This window comes from Poecilia reticulata, linkage group LG18, assembly GCF_000633615.1.
Source record: "Poecilia reticulata strain Guanapo linkage group LG18, Guppy_female_1.0+MT, whole genome shotgun sequence".
NCBI lineage: Eukaryota > Metazoa > Chordata > Actinopteri > Cyprinodontiformes > Poeciliidae > Poecilia > Poecilia reticulata.
The window spans coordinates 18,246,859-18,261,651 of record NC_024348.1 but is presented as its reverse complement, the minus strand read 5'-3'; the positions used below and the strand labels follow the sequence as shown (position 1 = coordinate 18,261,651).

The 14,793-nt window shown below is 38.9% G+C and overlaps 1 protein-coding gene across 1 annotated transcript in view; it reads left to right on the top strand.

Annotated features, from left to right (window-relative positions):
* Positions 1 to 3,504: 3,504 nt before the first annotated feature.
* ppp1r14bb (protein phosphatase 1, regulatory (inhibitor) subunit 14Bb) overlaps positions 3,505 to 14,793 on the top strand; it is a 32,043-nt gene continuing 20,754 nt past the window's right edge. The window contains exon 1 of the mRNA XM_008435907.2: positions 3,505 to 4,152. Coding sequence (XP_008434129.1) covers positions 3,952 to 4,152 — 201 coding nt within the window. The 5' untranslated portion in view covers positions 3,505 to 3,951. The remainder of the gene's footprint in view (positions 4,153 to 14,793) is intronic.

Sequence of the window (14,793 nt, the reverse complement as noted above, 5' to 3'; positions counted from 1 at the left end):
CAAACAAACAAACAAACAAACAAACAAACAAACAAACAAACAAACAAACAAACAAACAAACAAACAAACAAACAAACAAACAAACAAACAAACAACAAACAAACAAACAAGCACGTTATAGAGATGGCTGTTATGTTAATTTAAAACTTTAAATGACAGATTTTTCATTCAGGATGATTCATAACCTTTTAGCATAAGTGGAAATAACGATAATAATGTCCAACTGAGTATTAGGGCTATTCTAAGGAAATAAAATAAAATTACAAGAGTAAAGGTGTATGAGAATAGAATCATAATATAATGACTTTATTCCCGTACGAGTTTGTGTCAGATGATGACTATATCATAATTTTATTTATTAGTTCCTTAGCGTCAGCAGGGATGTAAACCCGTTTGTTGGGAGGAGTGACGGCTATAAACGTATAAATGGTTATAAAATGTGGGGAGGAAGGATCTGTGATAACGCTTTTATGTGCACCTAGGATGCAGTCTGTCTGTCACTGAAGGAGCTCTACAAGCAAATCAATAATGTGCAAAACATGTAAAAAAAAAAAAAAAAAAGATAAAAGATGATAGAAATGTTTTCTGTTAAAGAACCAGTTGAACTTGTTTCAGCGCTGATGTTGCAGGGAACATTAAAATCTGTTCCGCTCAGAAGCATCAGCGATTCGGTTAATCCACAGTTAAGCGTCTTCTGCCTCAAGGCGCTTCGGCGTGACGAATCATGTCACATTTGTTACAAAAAAAACAAAAACATCTTTAGATTGATAAAAATCTATGTTTTTTTAAATTCTTGAAGAAAAAACCTTTGAAGATAAAACAGAAAAAAGTCAACGAGGAGGAAAATCTCAAATAGCAAACATTGCGAACAGAACAGAATCTGATGCAACGAGCAGCTTCATTCGGTCACAAACTGGCAAAAACAACGAGCCGCCCTGGAAAAACTGGAGTTTTCAGATCAGCAGCAGATCTCTTTGTCTCTCATGCTTCAAAGGCTTCTTGGCTCACTGAACCAGTGCAGGAAATGCCACTTCTGGAGCCGGCCTTCCCAACGTGTGTGTAAAATCTCTGGATTTTAGACAACAGTTTTAACGCAGATCAAACTAAACCGATGATGGAATAACATTATAACATGATGAAAGCCCAATATAGTCGATTTTATGTAATTCTGCCCTTTTAAGCGATTGGGGTTAATAGGTTGTTGGAAATAAACATGCAGCAATTTTCTGCAGCAGAAAATGACGGCAGCTGTTGTTTAAGTATTGTTTTGTTTTTTATTCAAACTCTAACACAGGTTTGTAATTATTGTCTTATTATTTCTCCTAAAACTTAATTTGATGTTCTATTTGATCATTTCTCTACCTGTGATGTTGTGTTTGTTGTGAAGCACTTTGGTCAGCTGAGGTTGTTGTAAATGTTGCTGTATAAATAAACTTTTACTTGATTTGAGTTTACCGTATAATCTGCAGATAACTACTGGATTCTCTGTCTAAACGTGTCGTTTTAAATATTTTTACAAGATTTATTTGGGCAGGAAAAAAAAAAAAGTCAGATTTTCTGTTTATGAAGATTTAATTTTTGGAAAGTAAGATTTTTTTTCCCACCAATGTACTCTTTAGGTTCAGCTCAATTGAGTTTGCTTTGCATTCTGGCATTGCTAACATACAGAGCAACATAGAAAACCAGACAAAGCATCTCAGTGATGTCAGCCCGCTCCGGGCTTATAATCCTGTTTTACGGCTTGCATTTATTTAAACTTTAAGATCTTCCAGAAGATATACCTGAAATAAAAGCAGGTTTTTGAAAATATTTGGCATCTACGATTTGGCATTTAAAAAAAATAAAAAAATCTGATTTTATTTTGAAGTCGTATTGCCCAGCCTATAACCAAAACACACAAACTCACCATCACCTTCTTCATTATTTTGACAGAACAACTGATGAGTTTTAATAACGTCTCTCCCTCTTTCCAGAAGACACAGAGTTTGTTCACCTTGCAGCGTGTTTGTCGAGTTTTTCTGCTGCAGAAATGTGGGTGAAAAGCTGTGCATGTCTGAGCACACATGTCTAAATGTGTGCTTACTCGACTGTAAGTTTCAGACCTTTCTCTGAATAATTCAGGTTTCATGTCTTGTTGCCATGGTTGTCTGTGAAATTTGCCCAGTAGGACACACACGTGTTCAACCCCCTCCACACACACACACACACACACACACACAGATATGAAGAAATGATAGATGTGAACATCCCCACATTACACACACACACACACACACACACACACACACACACACACACACACACACACACACACACACACAGAGACCAATAAAAGAAGTGAGAGACAGTGATTGTCTGCACCTCCTCCCTGACTCCTGTTGTTATTCAAACTTTAGTTTCAATCTGCCCGTCCAGGCAGGAGGCTCCCCGCTGTGACAGCACAATGGACCCACTGTGAAGAAATGCGGCACATTTCTCCTTTTAATACCTTATCGCTGTGGCCTTCGCCTGCTGGTGAATCACTTTCATTTCAAGACCAACAATGAGGCAGAAAATACAGTTGTTCCTGCTGATTTCCACCTATGGTTTGTATTGTAATCTCGGAAGAGAGACAGGCTATTGAAAACTTAAGCAGCATGAAGTATCTTTGGGTTTTATTGTGCTGTTTTGAAGCTAAAGTATGAGATCTAGGTGAGAAACTTTCACTATATGTATCCCAATGCAGCATGAAAACATTCTAAATCAAATTATTTCAGGCTCTTTAGCAACTCTCATTTTTACATGCTGGGTAAATAAGTAAATTAATCAACTTATAATTTAAATAAATTAAGATGTAAGGCTAACAACTAATAATGAGCCATGTATGAGTTCATTATTTAACAATAAGGAAGTATCTATCAATCAATCTGTCTATAGAGTTCATTTTTGCACTATTCAATTTAAGCAATGATCCAGGCTGCAACAATTTTGTAAAATCATTTGCCCACAAATAAGTTCAATTGTCTTCCAGCTCTGACATCCTTCCCAAAATATTGCAAAAAAAAAAAAAAAAAAACCATTTATTGGAAAAACATATTTACCCTGTTTTTAGAAATCTAATCCAGTTCAAAATAACCTGTTCAGAATCTGCTCTAGTACCAGGTTGGATAAATAATAATAATAAAATAATAATAATAATAATAATAGTGTTTGGTAGAAAAGAACAGAAATTTATTCAATATACTATTAACATACAGTGACCGCACAAAAAATAAACAAAAAGATGAAAAAATGAAAAAAAAATGAGCCGAGCCATCAGAGTTGGATCCCGGAGAAAACCCGGAAAGCCCATCATGCTCCTCTCCTCGGAGCAGCGGAACGGAGAAGAAACATTAATTAATTTACTCTACTATTAAAAATACAAAAACAAAAGACTAAAAATGCACTAAAAGCTGAAAAAATAAACCCGTGAACAATTCGTACACAGAAGATCCGATCCATCATAGTCGGATCCCGGAAAAGACCCGTAAAGCCCACCACGCTGCTCCCCGGGGACCAGCGGAACGGAGAGACCGACGTGTGATTCCTCTTTGTACTCAACCAGAAGAGTTGCGGCCGGCTCTGCCTCCGCTGCCTTCTCCTTTTTTAACAGAAGCAGGGAGCCTGACTGCTGGAAATAGCCCGATAAGCCGGTTACACGTCCACTTGAACCGCAGCAGTCGGTCTGTCTTTGTGGAAGCGGACATCCCATGTCAGTGTCCCTTTGAGCCATTTTGGACAACAAAAGGTCCAGCGACCGTTATTTTCTTTTCTTTTTTTTTCTTACCGGGGGGATTTCAAGTCACACACAGCTATTTATTTGTAGAACAACAGTCCCATTTTTTTACACTTCCACACCTCCAGATAGGAGAGGGGTCCTTTTTCCTTTTTTTTTTTAAAAAAAGAGAAAAATCATCCCCTAACCGAGCGACAATGGCAGCTGTAACGAGCCCGGAGACAAGCCCTCAACCGCGGGTATATTTCCAGACGCCGGCCGGCACCACGGAGGAACCGGAGACTCCCGTTAGGAAGCAGGGAAGGGTTACCGTCAAATACGACCGAAAGGAGCTGAGGAAGAGACTGAACCTGGAGGAGTGGATCATCGACCAGCTAACGGACCTCTACGACTGCGAGGTAACACAACCGAACCGAGCCTGTCGATTCGGCGGCGTATTAATTAATCAGCCTGATCCAGAAGAAAGAAACACGATCAGCCTCTTGGCCGTTGCTTTTGGCCTAGCTTCGCTATTTTCTCAGACAGAACTGTTTACAGACCTGACGGACATGTTTGTAATTAAAGCAATAAAGACACAAATAGTGAAAATAAATGATTGAACATCTCTATTTTTGCGTGTTTTTAGGAGCGATGCGGGGAAACTTCCCATCCTCTCCTACAGGTTGGCTAAATGTGGCACATGGTGCTTTATAGCCTCATCATGAAGCTGGCAGCGTGGCTCTTTGTTCTGATTGGCTGAAACGGGCTTAAAGCACACCTGAGAATTATTTCACATTATTTAAATACACCCTGCTTTTCTATATTTTTTTCATGTTATGCTTTTTTTAAAAAATTAAACCTGGCAGTGTGTGTCCATTTAGCATTGTTTTTATTCCAATTCCAATTCTTGTGCTTTTATTACTTTAGGGAACATATTCTACCATGTGCACTAAATTTATTGTGGGTATATGGGATGGTGGACCAAAATCTGGTTTTTGACAATTATTTTAATGACTATGCACACACAAAAAAAATGCTCAAAGTAAATGCTGCTGCCAGTTTTTCACAGTTTTTGACTTGAACAATCAAACAATAATTAAACTTACTTATACAGAATTGGTAAAGATCATCAATTCATCATCCATACTATCGTGTATCATTTGATTGTGAAAAATGTCTTATGACTTAGTGTTGTCTCGATAAATTTTAATTAATGGTGATTAAAAACAAAGCTGACAGTGTTATCAGAAATGTTATATTTGTCGGTTCCGTGAAAATACATTATGATTAAATGCAGAAATTAAAAATTTTAAGTAAGTTGCGTCGTGTCGAAGAGTTTATGAAGGGAAATTTTGTTTGGGTGTATTGGTATTTATTGTTTTTGGTTGTTGTTTTTTATTTTGGATATTTAAAATGTTCTCCAGTGTTCATTACAAGATTAAACTTTTATTGGTTTTGCATTAAGTCATCATCAACTAGGCTTGGCACAGTAACTAATTTTGTTGAACGATAAATTGCCCCTGAAGTTTTAGCTACAAATGTTAATATTGTTGTTTTGACCCCATTTTCAAGTAACATAATGATAATGACAAAATAATGCAAGAACACATCCTCAAATTCTGATGAAGATTAAACACTGGGACTGGAAGACATTTTGAAGAGCCAAAATAAATAACACAACAGAAACAACAAATAAAATGAATTACAAAGTCTCTATAACAGAAGAAAAGGCTGGTTGAGACCGAAGGTCCAGACTGAAGACGTTATCATCCAGTTTTTGGTAGAAAGGGAGAAAAACTATAAATCACTCAAACGATTATTGAGCTAATTTTAACTTATCATGCTATTAATTGATTTATTGCTTACTGTGACAGGCCCATATATTACTTGAAAATGGTCTTGCTGTAATTACTGGGACAATTTATCATCAAGCAAAAATTAGATATTGAGACAAGCCTGATCAGATGGGGAACCAAAACTTTGACACTTTAGTGAAATAATTGCAGAGGCCAAAGTTGTCGATAAGGACCATTAAGCCAATTTATGTCCGCCAATCAGAATGAGAAAACTGGTCTGGAGAACTCTCCCCAGTACCTGTACCTGATCCATATCTTCAAAACCCACACTTCCCAGTCCTTCCCTGTTAGTCACAGCCACAGTGAGTCCGAACAAGGTTCTGAAGTGCCTCGTCTGACTGTAGAGGTCCAGTCATTCATGTCTGATCGGCCAGCTCTTTGCAACGATCCGTCTGTAGCCGAAGTGATGACTGGACATGCAGCTGTCAGGAGAATCCTCCTTCACCTCATCAGACCGAGCGGTTTCTCTGACGCGGCCCGGCGGCAGCTGTGTGTGGCGTATAACTGCTGGCGTCAGTAGTTGGTAAGTTGGTGTCAGGTCCACTGAGCCGGCTTTGACCCATATTCTGTCCATAGTGTCTGGAGACCTACAGGGCCTGAAGATGCAGTCGGACAGGACAGAGCCAGGCTTTTACTGACCGATAATAATAAAAACGATGACGGGAAAACTATTTAGTACTTCCCTTTTAGATAACCGTGTGTCTGTGATGGCATGGCACAGCAGTTTTAGAGCACTTGAACAAGGTTTCCTGCAGAAAACCTGCTAAGCCTGGTGGTTATGGAGGTCAGGCAGTCATCCGTCCAGCGGCACGTCGTGTTTTTGAGTTAAAAAATGTCTAAAGTTAACAGGAAATTTGAAAATATCCCTTGATAATTATATTTTATTGGAAGATCAATACCTGAACACCAACTATAAAGTCTTAAAAATGCAAACATTTCAAAGGAAATTAAATGAATTAGCAATATTTAGCCTGGCGGTGTCACAACTAAAGCCTGGTGGCCTGCCAGACTTATAATAAACTGAAGGAAACCCTGCTTGAATAATATTTCCATTTTAATTTGACTTCTTTGGGATGCCACTTGCTTAAAGAAGTGTTATTTATATCACTGAACTGCATGCAGTAACTTCATTTGATCAAATTTTGAATACATATGCACCAATCCACATTTTTCACTTCTGATACCAATACAGATATCTAAGATTTAGTATCAGCCAATAAAAAAATGTATTTGATAACTCTGCACCAGAGTGGCACATTTAAATACACCAATAGCTTCACAAGCTCAGTCAAACATGTAAAAACAACTTTCATTTAATTTGTTCAGTCAGTGCAGTTAGCAGTATAACAGCCAATGTAAAATAAATAGCAAATAAACTGAAAAGGTTGACTTGGTAAAACAATAAACTGCAACAAACGTTCCTTCAGATAGTTTGCCAGGTCTGAACATGCTAAACATAGATGTGGGACTATTTTCTGTAAGTAATCGTGTAATTAGGGGAAACGTTCAGTCTGAAGGTCCAGCCTGCAGCCTTTTGTTTCTCTGACATCGTCCATCCTGTCTCTAAAGCCAGCAGAGAGGATTAATGGGCCTAAAGAGAATTTGGAAATCAACATGCTTTGATTTTCTGCCAATAATATCTTCTGCAGACCTCTCATTGTGTATGGAGGTTTCAATGCACTGATAATCTATAAACGGATAACGTTCCCTGATGGGATATATATGGGACGAAACTGTCCACTGTATTTTATCCTTGTGTGTGCATAACCAGCTTTTTAGTTGAATTTATGTGACAATGTTGCCTTATTTTGTACCTTGGGACTCACGTTCTTGGTTTGGTGGCGTCCATACTCGTGGTTGCCCCCCTCTTCGTTGTCCCGATCCAGTCTGAGCCGAGGCTGTTAGACAACAAAGAGATTAATTTACAGTCGGTTCACTGACGGAGGCGCGCCGGGCTCAGTTAGAGTGGGAGATGTGAAGCACGTGCTGCCAAACAGTAACTGGAGAGGAACCCCAGTTTCAGACAAACTCACAAGTAAAGATGCCGGCGGTTTCTGCTGCTATGAGTATTTAGTGGCACAAATCCATGGCAACAAGGTTTGCTAAATGTTTATGTTGGTTAACCAAGCACTGCACTGCAAAAACACAAACTCTTACCAAGTACTTTTGGTCTGGTTTCTAATGCAAATGTCACAGTACACTTGAAATAAGACAAAACTAACTAAGTCACTTTTTAGCAAGAAAAATGAGCTTGTTTTAAGTCAATAATTCCTTAATGTTGATGGAAAATCAACATGGGAAAAATGTCTCCTTGTAAGTGAAATTATCTGCCAATGGAACTAGAACTTTTTCATCAATATTAAGCAATTATTGACCTAAATCAACCTCCAGTGTTGTGCTAAAAAGTTACTCATAAGTTAGTTTTGTCTTACTTCAAGTGTACCAAGATATTTACAATAGAAACTAGGCCAAAAATACTTGGTAAGATTTTGTGTTTTTGGAGTGTGAAGAGAAAAACCTCATTCCATTTAAATCAAGAAAACCTTTCTTAAATTGTAAAATGGTTGTATTAGCAGGCAGATTTTAATGAGGCATTGGTTGACATCCAGATTTTAGCATATTTCCATCCATTGCATGTGAAATACAAAGTGAAAGGATGGATATGTGGTTAAAACTAGTTGGTGCTTAGTCAGCCTAAATTTCTTAAGTCCGGTGTAAAAAATATTCATACCCTTTTGACATTTTTAGGTTTTGTCACTTTATCACAGCCTCAAAAGTATTCTTGGCAAACCAATCTTAATCTTTTGCATGCATTTGCGCCCTGATCTGCTGCATGGACCATGTTGTAGAACCATGTTTTGCTTTGGTTGTTTTTTTTGGAGCACGTCTCTGTCTTTAGAAACTTTTCAAACAGCAACAAAAGAAAATTGGTAGTGGTTTAAATCGTATTCATCAGGTCAGGCTTTTTAAAGTCTGTTGATTGTGATCGACCACAAAACTGCGATCGATGCATCGCTGCTTTGGTCGGTGCAGTTGGAGCTGTGGTTATCTGTTTACGGTGGTTCGGCTTTAGGTATGAACTCTTTTACATCGTCTTTGTTCCAGCAGAAGAAAGTCGTAAAGTCTTTTTTCTTTTAAATATGTTCCCCATGGAGAAATGTGTGAATCAGTGTTTCCAAAATATTTATTTTTGGGGCTCATCTGACCAGAATACCTTCCTCTTTATACCAATAGTGAGACTCCTGGTTGCACTGGATTTTATTTAAGGGTGAAAGGGACTGAATACAAGTTAATACCACACTTTTTGGGGTTTATTTGTGTTTAATTTTCCTTCCATGCTACAGTTATTCACCACTAACTTCTAAAATATGCTGAGGGTTGAGTTTGTAATGTGACTAAACTGTTTTAGGTGATGGAAGGCCCTGCAAAACCCACCTGGACCTTCATCCCAGGTGCAGTTTGTGAAGAGGTGCCTCAGGTTATCTGATAGGTGTGCTGTGTTTTGTGGAGTGGGAGCAGCTGCAGCAGAAAACCCACATTCCCCATCTCTTTGTTTATTTTTAAACCCAGCCATGCTAGCTTGAAACCAGAAACCCTGAGCTAGCAGATAACAGGCCTGCAGGGCTTCTCCATATGCTGCCGGTTTATAAACACTGTCCAAACTTTGTCCTTCGTTGCCACCCTTTTAGCGGTTTGGGGCGTGGGGTGCTAAGTGAGCTTCGGCCTTTGGTCGTTGGGATGCTTTTAGCAGAACAATCAGATTTCCTCGTCATTTCCATGGCAACTTCCCCCGTTAACTTTTTACTTCTCCTAAAAGGACTTGTTTGCTTTTTCGTAAGCGTGCAGGAAACCAAGCAGTAGCTACACGGTTAACAGAGGAGCGAGTGGGCGGACCCTGATCTCCAGGGTCCAACGTGGCCACACAGTCGCAGATGGGAATACGAGTGAGAACAGAGGCAGGACTGGTTAGCAGGAATGCAACGGACGGGGGAAGAGAAGGGGATGGAAAAAGGAGAGAGAGAAAAGGAGTAGGAAGGAGAGGGAGAAAGTGTTTCCTTAACCCTGTGACAGCGCGCAGTAGAGGCGAGCAAATTAAATAATGGCTATGAAACATGTCTTAATACTTGTTTTTATGGTGTCTTCCTATTTTATTCACAATGAAACGAACTTTCTGGAGAGCGGTAAATGACTTCCTGTGCAGAAGTCCTTCTGATCTGGTTAGAAACCAGACGGGAACGTTTGGCGTTATCCGTCTCTATAAATCTAATTTTATCCTTCAAGGTTTTCCCAAATGAGTCATTAGTCAGGGAGACTATTAGAGCCTTTAGCCCCAGTACGGCAAAGGGCTTTAGTTTGTCTCTTTGAAAACCGATTATCTCCTTGCTCTGTCCTACCTTGTGTATACGGGGATCACTTAACGCCAAAGTTATTGGAAATCAGGCAGTGTTGAAATCTTGGAGCACTGTACTTAAACCCAGCTGAACGCTGATGAAATACATGAGTTGAGTCATCGGATGATAAATGCTGAAGCACAGACAGCCGGCCAAATTTAGGAACACCTACTGTCGAAAAACAATCTGAAAACTCGGCTAAATAACCGCACACTGGAGATTTAAGCCTTATTTTGAGTACATTTGTCAATTATTATCCATGCTGTTAACACTTTGAACAGCATTTTGGCTTTTTCTCTAACATAGGAGGACAATTAATCTAATCTATATCTTTATCATAGGAAAATCTGGGTCAATGTTACGACAACACCATATTAAGAAAAGATGTCCTATGCAATCATACTGGTGAGTTTTGCAATAATATTGACACTCAATCCCGATTTTTATTTTTACTTTTGCATGTTCTTCGTTACTGATTGCGACTACAATCAGACTTCTGTGTGAATGGTTTACGACCCCAAAGTGACCCACATCCGCAGAAAAAGAACGTGGATGTCACATAGCAGTGCATTGTTCATAGAAATAATAATGGATGCCGGCATCTGTGGATGGATTTTGAATTGTCACAAGATCATAAGACGAAAGTAGCTGACAAAACAAAAGCACAACTAATAGCAATGTCTCTTTGTGGCTTGTCAGCCATTGTTTACATCTGGATTTATTGTGTCTGCTTCTTCGGTTGCAGAATTATGTCATGTGAACTACGTAAAAGTCATTTAAAAAGCGATATGACCGTTCCGATTGCGGTTAAAAAGTCGGATATCGGTTGCATTTGCGTGCTGTGTGAACGTCGCCATAGACACCAGGTAATGAGTTGCATATCTGAAATATTCAAAAGAAAAAGCATCTTTGGAAGATAAAATACCAATGTGAAATGATACTTAATGCTCTATTGGCTGTTGTTTGCACAGCTGCCAATCCAGGAGTGCCTTTTTTTTTTTTTTTTTTGCTTGGCGCTGATTGGCTGAACCCTCAAGAGAGGAAATAAGGAAGACCGTAGACGTTAGCTTCTGCTGTGGTGCCAATTCAGTTTCTACTGTGCAAATACGTCCATATTAAGGTATTTTTGGTGGCTGATCTAATAAAATAGACAATTATTAGCTATTTTCAGGTGACTGGTAGTGAACTCTGTGAATACAAGGGTCCACTGTACTGTTGTACTCCCAAACAACCAAACGGCAAGTAGATGGTGTCTGATGGTTATTATGGAGACATGGTGACCCCAAGATACCACTATCTGCTAAAGCTACAATTGTTTCTAATGCACCTTAAATCAAAATGTTCTGCGTGAGCCACTGGAGTAAATACTACACGTCATAAATCCAACAGAAAGGCCCTTCAAAGTGAGGTAATGCCACATATTTAGCAGAAAGCCTTGCAATAAACTGACCAAAGGAAACGTGGCTCTTCCTATGGAAGAGTCAACAACAGAAGAGGAAATGAAGCTCCTCACTGAAGTGATCACTTCATGTTTCAAATAACAGCTCAGTGGCCCTCCTTCCTGTAAACCTGAACTCTGTCTCGACGTGCAAATCATAATCCAAACTGCCAGATTTTTGTTCTCGTGGTGATCGTCTTAGTTTTCACCAGACTCCTTTAAAACGCACAACTTAAAGGGTTGAATACCAATCAGTGTTGCCCTGCTTCACATGAGGGTGACTACAAAGAGAGGTTGTTGCACAGCGGGACTGAAAGACTCCACTGTGTCTGAGGAAGCTCCCCACACACACCGACACACACAGATGGGTGCGCACACATGTTGCAGTAGGTTACATGTGGTCCTACATGTTGAACACACAGTTGTCTTTCTGTTTGTCTGTGTGGAGGGAGGAGGAGGAGGGGTGACTCAGCACAAGCCACAGCCCTACACAGTCAGCGAGCGAACGTTTTTCTTTTTGAACACTGACTGGATGTACGGCCATATCAAAGAGGTGGAAAACGGCCAAGGATATCGTGAGACCTAAGCATGTGTTTGGATCTGTGCGTGAGCAAGATGGGAAGGAAGTTCAGGACAACAAATAAGGGGAGAAGAGTATAAGGAAACCAGGAGTTGAGTCATTGAGATGAATATTTAAGCTTTCAGTCACAGGAAGTGAAATGAAGCACAAACAGTTCATAAAAATACCAACTTCATCAGCAGATGCTCACTGAGGTTAAACTGCAGCTGGGACTTTTGCAACTATTACCGCTGAGAGGTTTTACAGCTTTAGTAAAATAGTTCAGATATTTTTAACAGTTATTTTCAGTAATTACTGTCGCAGAAAGATGTTTAATCAGAACCAGGTTATATGAAACAGAACAAGGCTAACGGCTCACTGTTTCTAGCTTATTTTAAATCGAGAATGTTCTATACCTGCGGAGTGTGACGCTAAAATATTAACTGTCCACATCGGCACAAGAGATGTCTGTCTTTAGCTTTTCACTCTTTTCTTAGACAAAAACATTTGTTCAGGCCTGTCACGATACATTTTTCTGGACAATAAATTGTCCCAAACGTTATTGCGATAAACGATTGTTGTTTTGAGACCATTTTCAAGTAAATATACTGGTAGTGGCATAATAATGCAAGAACATATTCTCAGAGATTAATAAACTTTAAAAATCCTAATGAACATTTAACACTGGGACTGGAAGACATTTTAAATATCCAAAAATAAATTAACAAAACAACAAAAATAACAAATAAAGTGAATAATGAAAATTATCCTTAAAACAAGAGCAAGTTGACACCAAAGCGTCAGACTGAAGAGTGTTTTTTACATTAAGAGAGACAAAAGAAAAACAATAAATCATACAAATGGAAATTATCAAGATTGTTTAAATTTATCATACGATTAATTGATTGATTGTTTATTTTGACAGGCCTCGTTTTCGTGTGCTAAAATGCAAAAGCACAAAAACTTGCCAAGTATTTTTGTCTTGTTTCTAGTGCAAATACTTTAGTACCCTTGCATTGACAAAACTAACATACAGTGAACTTCCAGCAAGAAAAAGCTTGGTTTATAATCAATACTATTGATTTTAAAAAGTACTATCTCCACTGGCAGATTATTTCACTTATAAGACATTTTTCTTGTGTTATAACTTACAACTTGTAGATGGCACCATATTCTGCTCAAAAACGCCAACTAACGAGGTAAAATCCACAACACAGCGTTTACTGAATCTGAGATAAAACTTAAATTAGCTGTGACGAGTTTGGACACAACTTTTACCACCAACTGCTGCAACTACTTGAAAATACTTCACAATATCTTTTATTTTAGGTAAAAAAAATAGGTTGAACATCATAAATAGCGTATACAGTAAGTCTCTGAGTTTAGTACAACCGTCTTTTGTCTTGCCATTAAATTACGAGACATAAGAAAAGTCTGAGAGAGAAACTAATTCTCACAGACACGCCGTCCCATTGATTCCAGTGTGTTGACGTTTTTGGTGGTAATGTGTAAACCTGTGGAGAAGTTTAAGGGAAATGAATACATTTCAAAGACACTGTAGGTTGGTTTTTGGAGAGTAAGTGATGACATGTTTATCGACCTGAGAAAGACTATTGATCAGATCCTTTCTGGTAAGTACTTATAGGCTGCGTGTGTTATTTTAGTCAGTGTTACGACATATTTTCATTCACGAACATAATAAATGTTAAGAAACCTTTCGTTTTTATGGCTAATTATACTGAATCATTCTCAGTTTGAAGTGTTTTCTGTGTCCTCAGCAAAGTTCTGAGTGTAACTATTAAATTATTATTCAGTTAAAACTGTAAATGCTATTTTCTCCAGCCGTTGAGTAAGAGTTTCTGAGCACCTTGATGAGGCTTTTCAAAGGCAGTATAATGGTGATGTGGTGTGATACGCAGGCGTGTATTAAAACCGTAAGTGGCTCCAGGGTGTTTTCTCTTTAAAGTACTTGTAGAAGACAGATGAGCGACTCTGTTGCCGTGTTTATTGGCCTCTCTGTTTTTAACCGTCTGAAAACAATAAAGCGTGTTTCAGGAGGCAGGGATCATAAGTCTGGACTCCCTCTGCCAGCCGCTCGGTCCGGCGGGTAACACCGATCCACTCAGCAGAGCATTTCTTTCCCCGGAGGAAGATCACAGCCGACATCAGTCAAGCTGTCAGCAGTGGAGCTCTTCAGGTTACGGCTTTATTCAGTCTCTGACTTTGTTCTGCTTGTATCTTTCTGAGAGCCAGTTTTATACTGCATGAGAGCGCTTTCTAAAAGGATTTAATGCGTCATCATTAAGAAGACGTACAAGCCTCTCTGGAGTCAGTGAGACGTAAAATATTTTTAGCAACAAAAGCAACATGGGTGTAGTGTTTGGTGGTCATTTTGAAATGCTAGATGTGTTTAAAAAGAGCTGCCCTGATTTGTCTGTGAAACGCTCCTTATTGACTCCTTGGTGTGAGTTAAATCAGCAAACATTGGCAAAAGCTAAAGTTATCCTGCTTTGGAAACTCCCAGTGGTATCAAGTTCACAGCCGAGTTGGCGAGTAAGTGTGAAGAGAGGAGTGGAGCAATCATTATTGTAACCAATGAGTTGCTGATTTTTGATCAGACTCACTGTTGTGTGTCATGGTTAGACTGTTTTTTATAGATATATATTTTTAAAGGGTTTTAAGTCTGTAGAACATTAATAAAACATCAGCAAGATGTCAATGTCCCTCCTTGACCCGCCCCAAAAATAAAACAGCGACTGATAGTTTGTGAAATGTAGCAACCTTTTCACATGACTATGCAGCATCTAATAGAGGCA